Source organism: Alosa alosa, chromosome 6 (genome assembly GCF_017589495.1).
Source record: "Alosa alosa isolate M-15738 ecotype Scorff River chromosome 6, AALO_Geno_1.1, whole genome shotgun sequence".
NCBI lineage: Eukaryota > Metazoa > Chordata > Actinopteri > Clupeiformes > Clupeidae > Alosa > Alosa alosa.
The window spans coordinates 5,478,087-5,501,080 of record NC_063194.1 but is presented as its reverse complement, the minus strand read 5'-3'; the positions used below and the strand labels follow the sequence as shown (position 1 = coordinate 5,501,080).

At 41.9% G+C, this 22,994-nt stretch overlaps 2 protein-coding genes across 5 annotated transcripts in view; one reads left to right on the top strand and one right to left on the bottom strand.

Moving 5' to 3' along the window:
* Positions 1-1,804: 1,804 nt before the first annotated feature.
* rgs9a (regulator of G protein signaling 9a) lies at positions 1,805-15,044 on the bottom strand. 4 transcript variants are annotated; one of them, XM_048245235.1, is made up of 18 exons: positions 15,018-15,044; positions 13,492-13,598; positions 12,226-12,313; positions 11,147-11,213; positions 10,578-10,684; positions 10,393-10,474; positions 10,216-10,274; positions 10,034-10,110; positions 9,644-9,725; positions 9,225-9,281; positions 7,709-7,738; positions 7,545-7,606; positions 7,100-7,213; positions 6,645-6,760; positions 6,427-6,514; positions 4,429-4,567; positions 3,903-3,985; positions 1,805-2,538 (listed from the first exon to the last, which is right to left on the bottom strand). In XM_048245235.1, the coding sequence occupies exons 4-18, from the start codon at positions 11,163-11,165 to the stop codon at positions 2,385-2,387; spliced, it is 1,269 nt and encodes a 422-aa protein (XP_048101192.1). In that variant the 5' UTR covers positions 11,166-11,213; positions 12,226-12,313; positions 13,492-13,598; positions 15,018-15,044; the 3' UTR covers positions 1,805-2,384. The 4 variants fall into 4 exon arrangements, with proteins under 4 accessions (XP_048101192.1, XP_048101190.1, XP_048101189.1 ...); XM_048245233.1 differs by having other exon boundaries at positions 11,147-11,197; positions 15,018-15,043; XM_048245232.1 differs by lacking the exon at positions 15,018-15,044 and having other exon boundaries at positions 11,147-11,197; positions 13,492-13,751.
* Positions 14,422-22,994, top strand: part of gna13b (guanine nucleotide binding protein (G protein), alpha 13b) — a 30,540-nt gene continuing 21,967 nt past the window's right edge. The window contains exons 1-2 of the mRNA XM_048245236.1: positions 14,422-14,736; positions 21,284-21,510. Of these exons, the coding sequence (XP_048101193.1) occupies positions 14,454-14,736; positions 21,284-21,510 (510 nt within the window). The 5' untranslated portion in view covers positions 14,422-14,453. The remainder of the gene's footprint in view (positions 14,737-21,283; positions 21,511-22,994) is intronic.

Below are 22,994 nucleotides of genomic sequence, written 5' to 3'. Positions count from 1 at the left end.
CATGCATAAAACAAGCACACACCACAAACACAGTGTCGGTCAACAAACATTTACATTAATGATGGGTGATAGGTGAACAGGTGTTATGTCAAGCTGTAATCTGCACTAAGATAGAAAGGTGACTGCAACCAGTAATGAATTATGCTGTAATGGATACTGTCAGGTAAAAATCAAACCTCCACCTGATCCGCTCACCCAGGTGAGGAAAATAACAGCCTTACACAATACCTCATCTCAATATATACCTTAATGTATTTATTCATACTTCTCATATTGTATAGCTTCAATATATACCTTAATGTATATATTCATACTTCTCATATTGTATAGCTTCAATATACAGCGGGGAAAATAAGTATTGAACACGTCAACATTTTTTTCAGTAAGTATTCTTCCAGTGAGGCTATTCGCATGAAATTTTCACCGGTCATTAGTATTAACTTAGGTAATCCACACATATATAAAAATCCAAACACTAATGTCTAAAAGTAGTGTTATGAGTAAAAAAGTGGAATGGCACAGGGAAAAAGTATTGAACACGCTAAGAAAAAGCAGTACACAAACGCAAAGAATGGCAAGGAACAAACTGGAATCTATAAGTAGTTAGAGAAATTATCCCTCCTATCTGTACAAATTGATATAAGCTGGGTTAGTACATACTGGTGGGCTATAAAAAGGTTTTTTGTTACCAAGGTGTCACACAAGAAACATTTCATGATGGGTAAAAGCAAAGAGCTCTCCCAAGATCTTTGCAACCTTATTGTTGCAAAACATATTAATGGAACTGGTTACAGATGCACTTCAAAACTTCAGAATCATCCAGCAAGCAATATTGGAGCCATTATTTGCAAGTGTAAGGAACATAACTACATCATCAACTGGCCATGCACAGGATCTCCTTGCAAGATTTCTGACCAGGAAGTCAGAAGGATAGTCAGAAGAGTAGCCTAAGAGCCAAGGACCACTCTGAGAAAGCTCCAGAAAGATTTGGAGGCAGCAGGTACAATTGTTACAGAGAAAATCATTGGTAATGCACTCCACCGCCATAGCCTCTATGCACGCTCATCCTGCATGACTCTATTGCTGAAGAAAAACATGTCAAAGCTCGTTGAAAGTTTGCTTCACAACATTTGAAGAATCCTATGAAATACTGAGAGATTGTATTCTGGTTAAAAATGTAACTTTTCGGATGTCATACTACACACCATATTTGGAGGAGAAATGGCACTGTGCATCACCCTAAAAATACCCTACCAACAGTGAGGTTTGGAGGTGGTGGCATCATGGTGTGGGCTGTTCTTCATCTCATGGTACTAGCAGACTTCATACAGTTGAAGGAATGATGAATGGAGTAATTTTGTTCCGGAAGAATCTTTACATCCACCAGGATGATGAGGATGAGACATGGCTAGACCTTCCAGCAGGACAATGATCCAAACCATTCAGCAAAGGAAACTCTCAATTGATTTCAGAGAAAGGAAATCAAGGCCCTGACTTTAATTCAATTGAACAGTTTTGGAAGTTAACTAAAGATCAGGATTCACAACAGGGACCCCTGAAATCTTCAATATTAAAGGACTATCTGTTTAAAAGAATGGGCCAAACTCACACCAGAATACTGTGACTAATTAGTTTCATCATACAGGAAATGCCTTAAAGCTGTCATTACGAATAAAGGCTTTTCCACAAAGTATTTAAGAAATTTCAGCAGGCGTGTTCAATACTTTTTTCCTGTGTCATTCCACTTTATTGCACATAACTCTACCTATGGACTTTAATGTTTGGATTTTTTTATATGGGTGGATTATCTGAGTTAATACTAATGTCTGGTGACTGATTTCATGCAAATAGCCTCATTGGAAGTATACTTACTGAAAAAAATGTTGACGTGTTCAATACTTATTTTCCCCGCTGTATACCTTAATGTATATATTCATACTTCTCATATTGTATAGCTTCAATAGACGGCACTAGATTGTGCTGTATGCTATCTATGTTACGTTTTGTTTGTGGTACCATGACCTCATTATAATGATCTCACTATTTAAAAATACATTTCATTCCATTTTTTTAAGAAGTATATCCATCCAAATATATCACTTCCTCACATTTCAAGAAGAGCTAAACAACAACAAAAAACTAAATATGAATATCCTTGTAAATCCATCTGAGTCTACCTTAAACTCCTGCTCTAGAGGCCACCATGCAATGTCATGACCAGTTTCCACAGCCAATCAGATGGACTAAAGGGGCATTCATGGGTAGTTGTAGCTCATGCTGCACGTGTTCCTGTTTGGTTGAATCTTGTACGGGTGAACAGACCTAAACTGTTTTTTTTCCGCTTTGTTTCGTGTCTTCGTGGGGGTCATGGGTCATCTTGCAGTTTACTTGCGGTCCAGCTTGTTCTTGATCTGGCTGATGTCCACGGGTCTCGCTGCTGCCTCAGCCGTCATGCGTTCCTCCTCACTGCGTTGCCAAAGGATGATGGGGTCGACGCCCGGCTTGAGGTTCCTGCCGTTTTGCTCCACCTGGGCATCGCTAAAGGTCAAGGGGCAAAGAGAGAATAGGTGAGATGAGGCCTGCATTCTGCGGGGAAACACCCACCAACTTGAAACTGTTCCAGAATGTAGCCTGTTGCCAAATCATATGCTTATGATTATAATTAAAAGTGCTTTGGGTGCCTTGGTAAAGCGCTATATAAATACAAGTTGTTGTTATTTAACTCCTGACATAATAATCTGGAAATTACACTAAGAGGAGCTTGGTTTATCAGATTTATGAGATGAGTCAATCAGTCATCATTAGAGAGGGAGTGATAAGTCCTGTCCCTTTCAATCAAACTCTGAGAGGAAAAGCACTTTCATTCTGAAATGAGACAAGTGACCACAGATTGTAGATCGCTTAAGATTGTAGAGTGCCCGCTCAGTGACCAAAGATTGTAGAGCACAACACTCTCTATTTGCTGGTGACCATTAAGTGATAACCCTCCTGTTGTGTTCGCGGGCAAATGTGACCGATTGACAATTCTTTTATTTAACTTTAGAACACCCATGTGTATTCCTGGTCAAAAATGACCAGCCATTATATGTACCAGCCATGTATAAAATTGAGTCCAGGCACACACCTATTTATCAGATGGACTGTATGTGCTTCTGTACATTAAAACACAAACACAAACACACCCTCACTCCCCCCTCTTTGCTTCCATGCCAGCCCCCACTGGAACCTTTCCCCCTTTCTGACTTGCATGAGCTCAGGTCAATGAGGCCGTAGGCCATAAATAGCAAATGGAAGTTCAAAACTGGTTATACACAATAGAACATAAGTTGATAGAAAGGTGTATCACAAAATTGTGATGCAAAACGTCACAGACGAAATTATTTAAACTTTGGTGGAAAAAAAGGTGATGAGTAAAACACCAGCAGATACAGCTTAACTGAATACACAACAATACAATATGATGTAAATGAGATATGATCCAATTATCAGTGCAATCTGCTCCAATACCAAAACTGATATTGTGTTTGTGTGACTATCAAGTCAAGTAAAATTTTAAGTCAAGTCAAATTCTATAGCACATTTACAGACAGCTGAGACGTACTAAAGTGCTTCACAATAAAGTGCTAAGTGCAATAAACAAAGGAATGACCTAAGGCAGGAGGAAAAAAACGAAAAGGGCAACAAGACAATAACTGTAGTAGTTAAAATAATGTAAAAAAAGAGAATATATAAAAAGGTAGCCAAGGGACACTATGCACTGGCACATAAAAAAGGAGACACTAATGTTTATATTTAGGTGTGTGCTTTTTGTACGTGTCTTGTGTCACTATGTAGGATGGATATTTGCCAAGTATCAACAATAAGTAGAAAAAAGCGCACATAACATTTCTATAAGAGCATACCTGTAGTTGTGTGGAGCAGGATCGATTGCTTTCTTCTGCATATCCTTGTAAGTAGGTGACTTTAGGTACCTGAAAAAGGTGTCCTGTGACAGAAAAATTGTGGTTCCTCAAATCCAATCTATCACCTATAACACTTACCAGGGATGGGCAAAAATACATCAAAATGTATTTTCAAATAAAATATCAAATACCCTGATTCTCAACATTCTGATCAAAACAAGTGTGAGCAAATTACAGAGTCAGCACCAGTCAGAGGCTACATTCATTGTTTTGCACTTTTATGATGTCAAAATATTTTTTTATAGTTTTAAACTACAAAAATACACACCTATAAAGTATTTTGATACAAAACACGTAGCCATTTTCTTCAACCCAGTAAAATACAAATCACAAAATACTATTATGTATTTAAAATATGTATTTTAAATATATGTGTTATAAATATTGCCCATCCCTGCCACTTACAATGAAAAGCCATGCACTTAGTGTTTAAAACACACAACCATGAAGATGGCAGCTACTTCACCTTCTTCATTAGCAGGAAGACATGGGTCTGAGCAGCATCCAGGACGTATCTGTGAGGATGGTCCAGACCTTTCACAGTCAAGCCCATGGTCCTGCCGTCAATGTTGATCCAGCGTGGGGCTCCGGGGGCCAGGAAAGTCCTGAGGACACAAGCAGCAGAGCCAGAGTTCAGACAATGAGGTCAAACAGCCTTAGGGCCCTATTTTGGCAATCTAAAATGCATGGTCACTGGCAAATAGCTTAAATACATTTAGGGGTTTGTCCAGTCCACATTCTGGGTGGTTTTGGTATCAAACGTCGGACGCTTGGCGCAAAAAGGTGGTTCTTATGTTTATTAATCAGTCATGGGTGTGTTTTGGGCGTAACATCCTTTAAACCAATGAAAATGACATCTGTCATCCCCTTTAACAGCAAGCAGTGCGACTTGCATCGGTATTTTGATAGTCAGCGACGCAAGGAATCTGCGTGCATGCAAGACCGAATGGAACAGGTATTCCACTAAACCATGCTTTACTAAAACTAGCAGAGTATAGCCTACACGCATCTGCACTCGTCTGTTATTTGAACTCATAGGTAAAGTGAAACTAACTTCACCGTGGTGTCATAGTCAATGACAAAATAGTTATACACAGTTAATTATTTTCACTATTGACTGACAATAGGTTACCATCGAAAACATAGCCTGAAAAAAGCAACACTTACCCCAATAATGTTCGAATGACTGAATAAAAAACCTAAGGACATTTATCCTGCAGAGGAGTTGCTGCTTACATCTTACATCTTGTAAGATGCTTACATCTTGTGACAGTGCGTCTTCAGATGTGCTTCATATGCGCCTTTCGCTATAGACCAGGTTTTTCTTGGTCAGTGGCATAATGCTTTTCAGATGGTGTAAGATAGCGATTTTTAGATAATGTACGAGACACACCTGATCAAAATAGGGCCCGTACACTGAAGATCAAAACAGCCATACATAGAAGGTCAAAACAGCCATACACGGAAGGTCAAAACAGCCACACATAGAAGGTCAAAATAGCTATGTGGAAGTTCAAAACAGCCATACACGGAAGGTCAAAACAGCCATTCACAGAAGGTCAAAACAGTCATACACGGAAAGGTCAAAACAGTCACACATGTAGGGTAGAACAATACTACAACTCCAATCCCTGAGAAACTACATTTGAAACATTTTAGGTTATTTTGGATCATTCAAGGTAATTTCCAATAGAATTATATTATATTTATACTTTTATACAAACGTCCTTGGAGTGACACTTCAGGTGGGCTGTGATATAAATGAATGTAGTCCAAATCACAAGATTGGCATGTTATATTTCTATTATATGTTTGTTTTGCTTTAGACAGAGTCTATGTTCTATAAGTTGTCTCTTTGTCATGATTTTAGGCAGGGGTGGCCTATATTGTATTCCATAGCCTTTTTTCATTACCTCTGTCATACTAGGAGAACATGAGATCAGATTAGTATAACGCACAGAGAGAGGCCTAAATTCAATGGCGGACGAAGTATTTTGTGGCATGTAAAAGCTTTGAAGTGACCCACCAAAGTTTGTGCTTAAGATATGGTAATGGTAATAAATAAGCAAATCGATTTTGCGTAGTTATCAAACTAGCTTTAGACTGTGCCCATAATTTAAATGAAGTCCCTAACACCAGATCAGTAAATAAAAAGTTATTTGACACAGAATACAATCAATTGATTCAGCTTTTCTAGCACCTAAAATGTGCCAATGTTCCTCATGGACAAAAACTTCCCTAAGGAAAAATCCTAATAACTAGTAATGAGATCAAGAGGGACAGTCCAGAATTATTTTTATCCTCAGAGCAGTTTTTCATCCCTGAGGCCATCCAGAGTGTTGCTCAGTCAGACTTAAAGAGTGGTTTGTTTCTCTTGCATTCATGCGTTTATTAGCGTGCTTCCGCCTCTGCCTTGTAAACCCTTTCAACACTTTACTGAGCATGTGTCCGGTCAGAATCTCACTTGAAAATGGCCTGGGACTGTTCGGCCATGGATCCAGCAGACCCCCACTTCATCACCTCCGCAGCTTCCCAAAACGCCAAGTTCTCACCTGTGGTCAGAAGTAGGGAAAAGTCAGCCAATCAAGTCCTTTTTGAGGCATGTAACAAGCCATGTCAGAGAAACTGGTCATTGACTGTGTTTTTGATTTGCTGAAATGGTGAACTGAATCACACACATACCGCTGAACTCCTTCTTTAAGAAGACCTTAAAGTCCTTGCGACCACGGGGGTCATTGAGCAGCTCCATGAGGCTGAAGGACCAACGCTCCACTCGCATTTTAGTAGGAACTTCCACACTAGGAGAAAACACACACACACACACACACACACACACACACACACACACACACACACACACACACACATTTGAAACACATTATAATGTAATGTATAATACAACCAGGCCCATTATTAGGGGTGGTCAAAGGGTACTGACGACCCTCTCCCAAGGCCCAGTTGGCAGGTGCATGCAAAGGTCTATGTTTTTCTGACGGTGCTTGGTGAGCGGTTGTGGAAGAGGAGCCCAGTTTGTGACATTATGTCCTCTTCTCGGTTATGTCGAATGGCTTACCTGTGCATACAGTGTGTAACACATGTATCATTCCACTATCTCCATCTAAGACGCATCAGCTGACCTTTGCAAGTTGAGCTCCCAGTAAGCGTCGTCATTGGACAGCCAAGGGTTGCTGGGGATGCAGGGGGCCAGGAAAGGGTCATGGTTCTTGTACTTGGTGATATCCTTGACAAGACTGTAAGAAAGAAAGGACATGTGGAGAAGCTGTGGGATCCAGTAGCAGCATCAAGTAGTAGCATCCTGCAGGTGTGTAGAATTGAATTAAGAATGACTCCTAAATTCCAATTCAATTCTTGAATTTGAATTTAATTAGAATCGAGGTGAATCGAGGAATTACAATTTGAATTTGAATTAGAAGTGGAAGTAGATTTGAAGATTCAAAGATGTTTTATTTTTTACATTGTTTTACATTTAAAATATGTTTTGTTGCACTCTTTGTACCACAGCCGTGGGTATACCCTTACCAATCCCACTCTCACTCGTGCCATATTGCTTAAATGACTTACGCTCCCAGAGATACTGTTGATTTGACCCTTGACCTCATCATGGCCTGATTCAGATGGATTGTCTGAAAAATAACAAGTGACAATTTAATGTGTGCAATTTGGATTCTCTGTCTAGAACTAGACCTACAGATAATATTTAAAAATGATGCCACCCAACTACTTACAGTCCTTCTGAAGTGGTCAAAGGTTTGTGGCTGAAAGGAGAAAAGGTTAATTAGTTAAATCTGTGGAAAAAGTAAGTAGATAATCAGAAAGGGTTGGACTGGTAATGGTAGGTATTCAAATTATTTCAGTAATGATAGAATGCTGCTAGTATTGTTGGTATTGTCCTAATGACTTGGTTCTGTTCAACCACAAGCAACACAAACTATTTAACATTTTTAGGAAGATGGGTTTTGCAAGACACATGGAATACTATAACTACTGGGTCACTTAGACTTTGAAATAGACACATGAGAGAGAGAGAGAGAGAGAGAGAGAGAGAGAGAGAAAGAGAGAGAGAGAGAGAGAGTGTGTGTGTGTGTGTGTGTGTGTGTGTGTGTGTGTGTGTGTGTCTGTGTGTTTCTCTGTGTAACCTGTCCTCTTTGGAAGAAAAATCTGTATGCATGAAACAAAGAAAACAAGGATCATCAACTAAACAAGACATAAAACCACACTTTAAACGTTGAAAATTCCTGGTATGACGCTAAATTATGTAGTATAAATCAAATATTCACTCCCTAACCACCAATCAAAAGAGCACCACTATAAGCCAAACGTCAGCCTTATCTCTAATCCAATATAGGGGAGCATATCAGGGACTCTCTGTTGTTTGCACGCAAGCTCACAAAACCAAGTTAATCTGTATAAAGGTAAATAAACCTGGCACATGCTGAATTCATTTAAGACTGACAGTTTCATGCTGTGTTTTGGATTACCTCAGCTCTGCCTAAAGATGGTGGCCATATGAGCAAATAGTTTTGGTATGGGGCCTGAGCTGCAAGACTCTTGCTGCTCATCATGGTCAAGCTCTGACAACTTGAAGGAGCTGCTTTCACAGACCCCTCCACCTCCACCCCCCAAGGGTCAACACTGTGCCCAGTACATCCTCTCTCCCTATAAGCTGTTTTACAGTGTATTACAGTACAAGGAAAAGTCAGGGGAGGAAGAGGGAAAGCATATGCTGGACTGGAGAGAAAAAGAGAGAGAGAGAGGGAAAGAGAGAGAGGGGGGAGAGTGAGAGGGAGAAAGAGGGAGAGAGAGAGGAAGAGAGAGAGGGAGAAAGAGGGACAGAGTGAGAGGGAGGGCTGGACTCTCTGGAGGAAGATCAGCAGGTCATGAATCCTCTTACGGCTGAGTAATCAGATTGAGAGTGACTGGGGGCACGTGGGCGTTCTGGGCCACGGCAGACACACGGCTAAGCCGCCCTATTGGACTTATACGTGGGGCTGCAGGTGGGAAAGCATCCACCCCACCACAAACCACATCACAACCACCAGGGTTCCGGCCTCTCAAATGACCAAAACAGTCACCACCCCCTCTCTTACTTTTTAAGACCTGTGGGAGTGTTCACACTACCTGTAAAGTTTAAGAACCGCAATACTACTGCGCCCCAGGGGCCATTTGTACTGCTACTTCCGTATACCTATGGTGGCATGGCAAGAGCTCCAGGCCTCATCGCCCATCAGACTCACCTGTTACCTCCTCGTTGGGATCAGAGAGGCGGTCCAGACAGTCCATGGCACTGTGTGCTCTTGGCTATAGAGTGACCAAAAGAAAATGATTCTGGAGATATGCACACGGATGAAATCCAAGCCACAACAGTATCAATACAGATAGTATCATACATGAACTATACTGAGTGAATCAATAGTTTTTTCCTTGTTATTTAACCATGGGCAAGTTCACTCTTCACCATGGGCAAGTTCACTCTAAGATTTATGTGGATTTCTTAAATACCACATGGATAGCCATTGATGTACTTCAGAAAGGCCTATATGTACATTATGATATCAAACCACACAAGCCACATAATAGAATTGATGGATGTGGTGGTATTATTGCTTTATCATACTTTGGGATTTGAGATTTCAGTTGTTTTAAACTTTTTAACGACTTACTGGTGGTCGCTGTACAATCCAGTAGGCCCGCTCCTGACAGTCAAACACCACACGGTCAGCCTTCTGACGCTGCTTGTTTGCCCTGATGAAAGTAATTGATCAAAGTCATTTTTCCATTAAATATAACGTCCTCATAGTGTGCTGTTCACTAATGTATCAGCTAATGTCATCATACCTACTCAGACACTGATATGAATTTTACTCCTTATCTGAAATACAATATGTTTGTGTATTTCTTCAACATATTAGAAATTAGAGGTAAAAACGAATGCCTATAACTCTGCCATTAACATACTGAAAGTCCTGGCAAAAAACACACAGAAACCTTAGAAGCCCTCTGCACAGTGGCCTGATGTGTCTCTAAAAGGGGATTGGATAGTAGTATCATACTTGTATTGCTCTGAGGCTTGCATCACAATGAAATCCCATTTGGGGTTCAGCCATTTGTGGAAGTTATTGTAGCGTGTCTAAGTATAACAGAGGGAGAGAGAGGGAGAGAGCATTAAAGGATTCATCTTGTATGATTAATACTGTAAAGTATAATACCGGAAATTGTCTGTTAACTTACTCACCTGTTCGTACACCTCCAAAGATCCCTTTTTGCGAATGTTCCTCTTGGCCAAGTAAATTGCTGAAAGAAGAGAAAGAGCATTGTGTACCAAACTAAATCTGTGATGTGTGACACATGCGGTTGAAATAGATGTGTATGTATAATCAAATTCAAATTTGATTAATGGCAATAAACATACCATAATCTAGATCCTCAGCTGGCCACTTCTGCACTGGCCAGAAATAGGGCGTCTGCACAATGGCATAAACACAATCACAGTGCTGTAAACACAACTGGCAGTGTAGAGAAAACAACTGAAGCATTTATTTATAGATTAGTCTGTGTGATGACTCGAGAAGTTAAGTCACAGGAGAGAATGTTTACCTGGAAACGGTAGAAACTACCATCAGGTTTAAGAATCAGTTTCTTGTGGTCCTGCAGGGGGTAAATGTAACCATACGCCACCAGCATGGTGCCAAAAGCCTGGGCCTCTGACAGACGAAACAGGGGAAACGTAAGATGATATATAATATCAATATAATGTCCCTTTTGAATTATAAGGTTCTATCTGCATTCGGAATAGTTCTGAGAAATTGAACTTCATAGTTGTAGAATTACGTAGAGTTACACTGATTAGGGGAACAAGCCTTTTTAGATATAATGCCCAAAAATGCATACAACTTCAACCTCACCTCACCTTATTAAGTTGTCACAGGATAAGAATATGTTGATAACTCTATTTTGAAAAAAATGTCAGATAAAACCATTTAATTCTAAGGGGACGATAATTTAAAAACCAAGTGTGCTATAAAATTACAGATAGCCAAATTACATTGCTCACAAAGGATGTAGGTGACACGGTGTAACAGTATTACCTCATTATAACATTGGCTCATTTCTGTTAAAAAAAGATTATCTTGACAAACACATGCTGTTTCCTTACAATCACTTACCTTCGGTTTCCATTTTCATTTTGTTAGCAATCCATGCCAGAATCTCCTGACCTATAAGAATATAGACCTGAATTACATATTCAGGTATGTACTGTTTGCAAGCGATCAGAGAAGGTTACTTTTGTAAAAAATGTAATAACTGTAGGTAGTAACTGTATTGTAATAATTAAAGTAAAAGTGCATTGTAATAATTAAATAAAAGAGCATACATACTCTCTATTAGTTATGTATTCATTTAGTTAGTTTGGTAGTTACTCAGATAGATAGATAGATAGATAGATAGATAGATAGATAGATAGATAGATACACACATAGATAGATAGATAGATTAGATATCATATACCTAATGAGTTATTCCTTATTAAGCATTTAATAAATATGTCAGGAACACATACTCTGTAAAGCACACATTAATAACAGTTAATTTAGGTTTTTTTATAATGATACCACATGGGTCTCTTTATGCTTCTAACCAAATGGGAGTTTTGTTTTATTCCCAATAACTAGGCCAACTAGTTCAGGTGAGTTCGGGCAGCACTGATCTGTGCTGTGGTCTTAGCAGCGCTTAAGGGGACAACTTTAGAGCACACCGAGTACAGAGCTCATCCAATTGTAGGCTTGCCTTATATAGCCAGTGTTAGCTGCTTACTACAGCCACAGCATGAGCACCGCTCCCTGATCTACATACAACAGCTCCCGAAGGAGCCCTACTGTGACTGGGGATGCCCTGAAAGCTGTCTCATCATTTGGCATACATCCTAGGTGTCTAGGTATTTAGGTAAAAACTAGATAAGGCAGGATAGATACTTGTCCACTAGACATATTTTCACTCTTATACATCTGGTGTTTTTCTTCTTTATTTAGAACAAACAAAAAGCACAAAGTGTGATTAAAATGTCTAAAAAGGGTCAGCACATTGTTGCACACTGGGTACGAGAACCTCAGCAATAACAGCTTGGTCCTGACTAAAATGAACATATTCTGTTCAGCAATTGTCAGCTGTTTTGTCTGTAGTACCAGAGATTTTACAATTGAAAGTATATGGTGCAAGTAACCAAGTGAAGGAGTACCAAACCCACCTGTCAGTACATGGGGGATGGTGGTGACATTGAGCTTCTGGTCTGTTCCCTTCAACCCACTCTGCATTTCCACAACCAAGGCCTCCAGCTGAGGGCAGAGAGAGATAGAGAGAGGGGGGCACTCGTTCACTCAAATCTTGCCCACATCAAGGGCGCACAGGTCTGGCTTTGGGTTCATGTAGATTTGAAAATGGGTCACAGAGAAATGGGTTTACCATAAGCACTGTCTTTGTTTTAGTTACTGTGGAGGCTATTCTGTGAGTGTCAAAGAACTATAAAAACTGTTTTGATCCACACGGATGTGAATCAAGAATATCTAAATATGTTACCTGATTTTAAAAAGTCTCAAAATAACTGTAGCTGTATTAACAGGCATCGAAAGCAGACCATTCCATAACACAAAACTGTAAACACTGGTTTATCACATGCACAATGTTTAATGCAGGACTAGTGTTCCATTCAAGCACTGATTTCTAAGACTATTTGCAATATCATTGTACAGCAAATGAGTATTGAAATGCAAAATTGAATGAAATCAACCACAAAACTTTCACAGTTCATGTTGCTGTTTGTAGCCTGTTTTAGGGGACAACTTTTAGCAATGTAGACCAACAGCTATACAATGTAGGCCCCCAGTAAAGAACATTGTAAGGCTAGCACTTTGTCCTGGGGATCTTCATATTTAACCTGTGAATTTACTGCAACTAACAAAGTTGTCCTGCTTTAAATTACTTGAAACTCCCAAATGTCAGAGCTTGTCTGATGCTACACTAATTGGCTTAGAGGACAGATTCTGACTTTGGCCAAGATTGGCTCAAAGTCTGCAAGCTTTTAGTAGCATTAGTATCTAGCTTTTTAGTATCTAACAACAGTGACTGTCCATACCAAAACATAAACTGGTCAAATGTATTCTAAATTGCTTTTGTGGGCCTTGTGTTTCTGTCAAGACAACAAATGTAGTCTAAACAAATTTCGTAACACCTAAACAAATTTAAATAAATTGCCTCCCAAATATAGGCTACTGTTTGATTGACTGACTACTAGGCCTACTATGCATAGTCTAATGATACAATAAGATGTTTTACTGTAGGATAGTTTAAAAGGAAGAATTGCCATGCTGGAAAGCAAACATTTCAAAGTTCGACAAATACAAATATGAAACAGAAACTGTAAATGTGGTAAGCCTACATATGACAGGCGGCAGGCCACATTTTGTATTGCATAATAATAGGCTATATATTTTTGTAAAATAGATCTAGTGCTTACCTTTTTGAGACATGACATTCGAGGCCGATAGTGTTGTGCATGATCTCGATTTGACCGTAGGCCTACCGTCATGTTTGCCGTTTGATGGAGTTATATCCAGCTATAGGCTTAATTTCAAACAAAAATTATTTGTTTCATTTAAAACAAAATGATGGAAGTGGTGCGCCTCGCTCTCCGCACGCACACACGGGAACATAAGGAGCTTGCAGGAAAAAAAGAAAGTGCAAAGATGAGTCTCCACCAATCACGGAGCAGCTCTATTCCTACAACCTGTTATCCCATAAACGAGCATCAGTGGGTAGCCTTGCCTACCTTTAAACAGCGGCATGTTCAATAGGCGGCGACATGGAGCACATGAAGACTTCCACACAATACATAGCCTACTTTTCCAAGTGCGTTCAGTGCAGGTTCAATTAATCAGATAGGCTACAACAAAACAAAAATAATAGTAGGCCTAGCCTAGGCCTATGGAGCTATATAGACAAGAACTTAGGCCTATTGGATAATTCTTGCAGGGAGGACAAACACATGAACACTCGTGGCTAACGGCCAAATGAAATAACTATAGACAGTAAAGGAAATAACCCAGGCTACAGGCTAATACGTCTTTTGGGTGGAAGTAGGCTAATTTCCTCTTTATTTTATTTCCAAAGACAAATACATGAACAGTATCTGAGTATAACCAGTAGCATAGAGACGATTGCTGGTCAATGATTTAAACGTTTTTTACATTATTGTCGATTCTTTGCCAGTTATTTAGACTCATATTGTTTAGTAGCAGAGAGGCTTCAAGGATCTTTGGTAGTAGCCTCACAGTCGTCAAGTCTCTCGCAAGAAGAGCCGCCCAAAATTTCATCACAGAATGCCGTGCGCGCTCCCAAATTGGAGTCACGCCCCGCCCGCCAATGGACTCACGGACGCGCTCTAACCCTCCCTACTGTATCGATGAAGTTGTTTCAAAGATGGCGGATTTCCTGCCGTCCCGGTCCTTTTTATCTGTTTGTTTTCCTAACTGTCTCCTCACTAGCAATGAGGCAGAACAATTAAGGAAATCTAAAGAGATAGATAAGTGTATATCGCGGGATAAAACGTATGTGAAACGGTTGGTGAAGATATTATTACTCGGAGCTGGAGAGAGCGGCAAATCTACTTTCCTCAAGCAGATGCGCATCATACACGGTCAGGACTTCGATGAACGGGCAAAAGAAGAGTTCCGGGCTACAATTTACAGCAATGTTATCAAAGGTACGGTTTTAAAAAGAAAGTCTACACTCTGGCCGATTACTTTTGGTATTTTTGAATTTTCGTAGAGCAGGCTATTGTTTGTCTTGGAAGTTCAAAAGTTGTGCAAGGGTGGTGTGGCTAGTCGGCTGAAGTTGTGCGACGTCGAGCGGAGGCATTCACTTGTTTCTAAACCCATGCATTCTCAACCAGCAAGCAAACAGAAGAAACGCCCATGTTATTCGGCTAGAAGTGTTCTACCACAATGATTTTCAGAACAAAGAGATGGCTCATTTACACCTCACCTGTAGTGGTCCCTCTGTGATGCCTATGTTTTATCTTTTTACTTGAAGAACACACATTAAATTGCTGGACTCACGTTGACTATTAACGTTACTAACACTTTGCTAAGTTAGCAAGGCTGCTAAGTAGATGGCTATGTCAATTGCAAGTATAATGGCAGATAGCTAACTAACGTGAGGCTGATTAGCTAGCCAGCTGTTCGAGATAGTAAAACATAAGAAAGAAAATCTGGGTGATGAGTACTGTGTCACACAATATGAGTTTGAGGATTATAATTTGTAAACTAGAGCGTTGTTTGCTGGTGACTATAACGAAACCGCAACGTTAACACTTAACGTTGGTGACGAATGGAGATGATCTTAATGTACAGGGAACGTCATAGATTAGTTGTCTGATAGCTATTTTTTCCATTTAGTCATAAATACGATTATAAACCGGAATTAGTGACATGTGTAAAATATGCATATTTTGTATAGAAAATATGCCCACCCAAACATACATGGTACTGTAGGCTGTAATCACCTATGGATTTGCAACCTTTTTTGCTAACAACAATGGAATTGGTGTCTAGCGAAAACAAGACAAGGTGGCTGTGTTCCGAGTGTTGTGGATGGGCATGCCCATTTTATTGTTTACACGCCTCTGCAAGATGACCACCCTCGCCTTGTAAAATAGCCATATTATTAATTTATGAACTAAATGTTTTATCCTGCAGCGCAACATAAAGGTGCAGGCAGTGAGAGGGTGGTGTCCACTGTTAAGAGTTCACATGAGGCTCAAGAGGAACTCCATGAGAAACGGTCACAAGAGATCCTGCCATGTGTTACAGTTGTCTAACCAGTTAGCGAATTGAAGTGAAGAGCTATCGATGCCACTTATTCAAATGAACTGTCCCGATTGATTTGTTGTTTAGTACAACAATCCAAATTCTAACTTTGGAGTTCTAAATGCTAAACGTCGTGCCCATCGTTGATCATACATTGATATGATACCTATCGTAATCTGGTTACACAAAGAAGATACATAGCACATTAAATGTCTCCTCGACTGAACTTCATTTGTGTTAGCTATTAACGCAGTTTAATAACGTGTTTCAGCATAAAACGGGGGAAGACCCCTTTGAGGGTTTCACTGGGGGTTTCCAGCACCGCGTCATAGCCGACATAACCTCACCAAAGCACCACGAGAATGGAACCACAGTTGTAGTTTCTGATATTTGGTGGTATTTTTTTTTTTATTTCGATGTTGGAGTCACTCTTACTTGAAGCCAGTGCCTCGCCTGTTACAGACAGGAAACGTTTAGTGAAATGGCCTGGCTGTTCTTGATGTAGCCTAAACCTTAAGCGGCTCCACGGAGCTGAAGGATTTACCCGCACTAACTTTCAATTGAGCTGTTATGGAGGGCTTACAGGGCAAAGCTCGCCCTTTCCTTGCAGTGGAATCCACCCGTGTTCGTGATATTACCCTGCGCACGAGAAGGGCTCAGTGTAGGCCTGAATAGGAAGCTAAGCGAGTGTGGGGGGATACGTTTGGTTTGCATTCGTTCTCCTTAAAAAAACACATCTGACAGAGTGGGTCTTCCAGTGTCTTTTTGCCTGTTTTTTTTGTACACCTTCATATACACATTTAGGAGAATTACATTTTCTCTCAAGATGACAGGAGTCACCAATATTGACACTCACTCACTCTGTCACACTGATTCTCATTCTCTTCTTACACAAACACACTCACTCACACCAGTATCTGCAGAGTTTATCAATTTCAGAGGAGATGTGATGTTGTCAAAAATTGTTCATAGGAGCAAGTGTTGATTCCATGTGTGGGGTTGGAGGCTGGTGATCTCTATGGGAGGAGTTGTGAACGGTGTATATTTGAGAGGGTGGGGACGACGTGATGGGAATTAATTTTAAAGTTATTGAAAAGTATGAGAGAGAGAGAGACTTTCCGCATCCGCTGAGTTGGGAGGGCAGCACAGTCATGTACAGAGGCTCATCTAAGTTCAGTGAAAGCCAGCATCATACACACCGTCTTGATGACATAATGTGACATCATTAGCTCCTCCACACACCCCCTTCTTACTTCTGCGTGTATAATTTTTATGACTGAATGAAGGGGGAGAAACATTTAACTCCCACCTCTCTTGTTATTACACTGTATGAATGAGTCAGTGTGTGAGACAGTCACTTACTCCATACAACGGTTCATGGCATTTGTCAAAGACAACAGCTGCCATGGAAAAAGAAAGATTTTAACAGTGATTATGACAACACAAGGGCAGTCCCTTATTGGATCAGAGACAAAGATGACTGTTCTATTTATTTATTTATTTGATATCTGCAGTCATGGTTTTTGTGGAAGAGATAACTTTTGTCATTTAACTGTGTGTATGTGTGTGTGCGCGTGTGCACACGCTTGTGTCTCTCTGTGTGTGAGGGAGTATGATGACGGGTAGTTCCTGTTTGCGACGCCTCAGTTCCACGCACGCCATCTTGGACCCCCGTCAGCGTTGGTTGTGGTGGTGCTGTTGTTTCTGTTATTTATATTTGTAATTAGTCATTGTTCCAGGCTGCATTCCTCCTGGCCCAGGGCTGGCCTTAAGTCTTTGGGTAGCCCTGACTGGCAGCTGGGGCTGGGCAAGCGAGCGCTTGCATCCTGCGATTGTTTTGCTTCTTAAATCAGAGGTGATCTGATAATCCAGGCATGCAGTGGCAGGGGCACCTCCTGAGCGAGGGAAATCTCCACGGTGCCAAAGGCCCCCTTAGTTGTCACGGCAACACCAGAGCTTTGCCTGGCCTCCTCTTTGGAATTCTGGCCGGGGCGGCCAAGACTCTGGTGATGGCTGGCCAGGCCTCCTTGTAAGCCGTTTGATGACCAGCTGGTCCTTCGATGTGTATTTGAGACGGGCTCGTGTAGTCATCGGTTTCGGTTAAGGATGGATGCTGTTTTCCTCCCATGGTTGTCTGTGACTATCGGTCTACAACACTGCTCAGCCTGCCAGCCAGCCAAACAGGCCACGAAGATGTGCTGAGAAAGAATTGTTCCTTGGCCCTTACCCATCTCTCCCGTCAGTGCCCAAAATCCTTCCGCAGTGCAGTTCTTGAACAACCTAGTAAAATAAGCCTTTCATCAACAATGGAACAATATAACATTCCATTGGATAGATCTAGGAATTCTATAGAATGTTCTCTAGAACACACTGGTGTGACGGTAGCTGTGCTTCTCACATTGGCTCATATTTGCCACAGGCGGTCTGAGCTGAGTGTATTTTAATGCATCTCATGGTGGGCAGCTCGTTATCGCCACAGTAATGGCCCTCTATGGACACGTGCTATCGATCTAGCGCCCCAGCTACCAGTCATCACTCGATTGACCCGCGTGTCCGGACATGATGGTAAAGCGGGGCCCTCCATACTGTAGGCCTGCTCCAGAGAGCTGACCTTCCAGGGGTCAGACACGCTAGTTCCAACTGCTCTCTCAACATTATGTGTGCATGCTTGAATATGCACTGTCTAACCTACTGTATGATGGTGTGCAAGTACTGTATACTGTGACGATGCGTGCATGCTTGATAGTGTAATGTATAATGTATTGTGTGCCTTTTTGATTGTGCTGTAGGCCTATAGCCTATGGTATGATGCTGTGTATGCTTGAGTATTTACTCTGTGATGGCTTGTATATCTTTGACTTTCTAGGAGATCCCTCCTCCTGCATACCGTCTCTCTCTCTCTCTCTCGCATGCATAGGGAGTATGTGCTCTCTCCTCCCTTTCTCCCTATGTCTCTCTTTTTCTCTGTCTCTGACACACATACACACACACGGCTAATTCAGCTCTTACTTAGCACCACCTCCCCCTGTGAAAATTCTCAGGCAGAGTAGGTATAGGTCTGCCTGCCTGCAAGCATGTCTGCATGTGTATGTTTATGCTATCAGGTGACAGCAGGAAACCGCCGTCTGTAAATGTTTCTTCAATTTAATTTGTCCCATGCTGTCGCACTTGTAACCGCAGCTACAGAGTACAGGCAGGCACGCACACACGCACACACACACACACACACACACTTTCCCTGCCTCATATGCCTGGTGTAGCCTGTTGGGGAGACGAGCAGCTGCCTTCTGTGGTCTGTCAAATGCAAAGTGTGTGTGTGTGTGTATGTGTGTGTATCTGAGGGGAGATAAAAATCCTCAGATAAACATCAGAGGCAGAGCAGACCCGTGGTGGGGAGAGCAGCCAGGGAACTGGTCCACCCTGCCCCCCACCCCCCCAGTTACCTCCGCTCAGGATGGGGACAGGAGAGAGCATGGGCTTATGTGGTGCTTGGAATACAGCCAGTTAAAGGTGCAGTCAGTACAATTCAAGCCCATAACATTTTTGTCACATTTAGCCATCATCTCCTCATGACCCCCCTTAGCTGCCTGTTCTGTGAGTACACTGTAAAACGTTGTCTTCAAGGCAGCGCTGCCTGGAAGGCGCTAGGGTTAGGCATGGGTTAAGGTTAGGGTTGGGGTTGGGGTTACGTTTAGGATTAGGTGCCTTTTAAAAGGGACACCCGGCAACGTTTTCGTGTTAATCATCTTCGTAAGTCGGTATATGGTTAAATGATTCATTACGGGGCGAATGAAGGCTCTCTTGCCCGCCCCTACTGCCTGTAGGAAGAATATCCCACTTGCAAGTTTATAATGGCAGAGCCGGCGAAGAAGCAGCGAAAACCCTTGACGGAAGACGCAAAGAAAAGGAAAAGAGCTTCAGACCGAGCGAGGGGGAGTTTCGTAGAGAAAAAGCATCAGGCTTGCCTGGTGTCCCTTTAAGTAGATGGTGCAGTGCTGCCTGGAAGATGACGTTGGGGACTTAAACACCATCGAGCGGAGGCAGTCTAGGCTTCAAAAACTGGAAACAAACAGTGAGGGCAGCCTGTCCCTCAAACCAAAACAAAACCCTGTATGGAGATTATCTGGGAATACTGAAGAGAGGGGTGAGCTACCTCCCTTGTGTGTTTTGTTTGGTCCTTGGTTAAGATATAATGAATGTTGTTGTTGGAACATACGCAACATCCTGCACAATTGTTGACTGCACCTTTAAGACAGACTGAGGGACAAGAAGTGGTAGAGACCGAATGAATGAGGATGACAAGAGTTGGTGGAGGTTGAATAAAATGACTTTAGCTGATCTGTGTGGGGGTTCTGTTTCTCACTACCACACCCCAGCACCCCCACCCCTCTAAATGCTTGCACCAAACAGGAAAACAACAGCACAGACACGCACACGTTCATGGGTACTCGTATGCAGATTATGCACTCACACACACCATCTTACACACACACACACACACAGCAACAGTAGCAGTGTGGGTGCTTCTGGCATGAGCTCACCTAACCTCACCACACGCCGCAGGCACACCTATTTTTAGATTTGAGTAAAGTGGGGAGACTGGGCAGGTCCGTCTTCTCTCTCTCTCCCCCTCCTCCCCCTTTCTCTCTCTCAGTTTCTTTCTCTTTCTTTCTCTCCCTCATTGTTGACAATAAACAAACCTCTTTGCTTTGAGTTTCCTGTCTGCGCATTTGTAAAGCCTGCAGGGGTTGAGCTTGTTTTTTTATTGCTCTTTTTTAAATACGCTTTTTATTGTGTGTCCCTTTCTTTATGAATGTGTGTGTGTGTGTGTGTGTGTGTGTGTGTGTGCGCGCGTGTGCGCTGCATATAACTCTGACTAATCAATATGCCATTCTCAGGAACTTGAGTAGCGTTTGTGTGTCCCAAAGGACTGAAGTTTGTTGTAACACATACACACAGAATCATGTTTGCTGCTGGGTGGTTAGTAGTATTTACAAAGGTGCTGACACATGTGAATATTTTGCTGCATGATGTTTTTGTTTCTGTCAGTACCACTTGGTATCACATGGCACTCACTTAATCTCCTCTCCCTCCTTTCTCTCCCAGTTCTACCCCATCTGGTCACCTAGCACCTCCTCTGTCCACCTCTAGTCTACTCTGTTGACTCTTCCCATTTGTGTCCCCTTCTATTCATCCTGTCTTTACTGTAGGGATTGAACTTAATTTTATTCATTGCTTTTTTTGAAAGTGTGTGTGTGTGTGAGAGGGAGTGAATGCATATGTGTAAATGCATATGTGTGAACTTTGTTTTTGATTCATCACTCTTTTTGAAATTGTGTGTGTCTGTCTATCTGATCTAATGTGGTTCTATTCTCTGGGGAGACACCCCTGCAGATGCACAGTCCTTACCATCCCTCCTTTTCTCCCCCCTCATTCCCTCAGGTATACGGGTGCTGGTGGACGCACGCGAGAAGCTACACATCCCATGGGGAGACGTGTCCAACCAGACGCACGGCGACACCATGATGGCGTTCGACACGCGAGCCACCTTGGTGGCACAGGGGCTGGTGGACACTAAGGTCTTCATGCAGCACCTGCCCTCCATCTGCGCCCTGTGGGCTGACTCGGGCATCCAGAATGCCTACGACCGCCGCCGGGAGTTCCAGCTGGTACGTAGGTGGACGTAGAGGGACGGGCGAGCAAGTCTTCATACAGATGCCCACATATGAAATGGAAGTAGTTTGGGTGGGGCACACAGATGTGGTTGGTTGTGCATTAGATGTAGGAGTATTAGTTTGCAAAGGGTTATGGTCAGGATGCTGCATCTGTTTGGGGTTTTTGGGGGGAGGGGGTGTGGTCTGGGATCGGGCAAGGTGTTATGTAGAGTAATGGACGTTTTGGGCGGATGCTTCCAGTGCTCTGATTGGTGGGTGATGGTGTGGTCGTGGTGTGATCTGTCCCTGTCCCTTCCCTCCGCTCCCTTCCTCTACTGTGTCCCCATCATAGCTGTCACAACACAGCTGGCTCTGGGGCTATGACGTACTCCACGTGACTCACTCCTTGATATGTCGTGACCTACTCCTTGCTGATGTACGTATCAGTACAGATGCTGCTGTATCAAAACAGTATGAAAAAACTAAAAGCATAAGGGACAGCAGAAACAGGTAATCTGAAGTTAATAAAATATGGAATTTGCAGATCACTGTGGCTCTGAATATGAACTGTTTGAGTTTTTCTCAAGTTTAAGCACAGTCTTTAACAGCACTTGCAAAGTCTGTCTAGGACCACGGTCATTATTCAAAATCAGCATGTTTTGCAATATGTATGGTACTGTGGCCTCTATCGTCATGGCTATGCAGAGGAGTCTGACACTGTAGGACGTCTCTGTGGAGTTTGGCTTTTTGATTTGAACAGTAACTTATGGTGCGTTCAATTTGTACTCGTAAGTTGTTTTCTCAGTCGTTTTTCTCAGTGTTTTTTCAAGCAGAAAGTTGCAAGTGGAACACCCCAGCTGACCTATTTGTCAGCTCGTTTGAACACTGAGAACCCCCGAGTTCCAATTTCCAAAGAGGCTGCGCCCATTAACAGTAAATGAGAGCCATAGATATGCACTGTTTCTTAGCATTTCTGTCTAGATTATTTTGGTCAATATTTAGATCAGTTATTTAACATGATTACGCAATGATATTGGAAAAAGCCATCAATTATGTAACTTTACTAAGATGAAACTGAAAAACAAATAAGAAGCAAAAGGGGTGTTCTGAATTTATAAGTCCAGATCAAGCAATATCATCGGTGCAAAACTAAATACATAATCTTTAAGAAGTTGGTCATTTCCTCTGCTTGGTTTGTTTAGGTCATTTAAAAGTCCAGTGTTCTTTTGGCTGTAGTGCTTCTTCTGACCCCTTCAGATAAACTGTCTGCCCTCTGGCTGCAGTCTGCTGCTGTTTATGCTTCTGCTACAGACTCTCTAGCATCTGCTCAGCTGTGTCTTCTGACACAGTCTTTTCAGTAAGGAAAGAAATATGCAAAAGAATTAGGAAAGAGAAAGAAATCTGGTTCACTGGACTCAGATCAAGCCTTGTTTTGTTGTTGCGTGTGTGTCTTTTATGGACCCCTGAGGTTTTGGGTGCGTTCTGTTGCCCCTCTGTCT

Coding starts and splice junctions, on each gene's coding strand:
- rgs9a (XM_048245233.1), bottom strand. CDS start 13,563: ATGACGGTAGGCCTACGGTCAAATCGAGATCATGCACAACACTATCGG. Junction 7,607..7,708: donor TTGACCACTTCAGAAGGACT/GTAAGTAGTTGG, acceptor GTTATTTTTCAG/ACAATCCATCTGAATCAGGC. Junction 3,986..4,428: donor TCTTCCTGCTAATGAAGAAG/GTGAAGTAGCTG, acceptor TTTCTGTCACAG/GACACCTTTTTCAGGTACCT.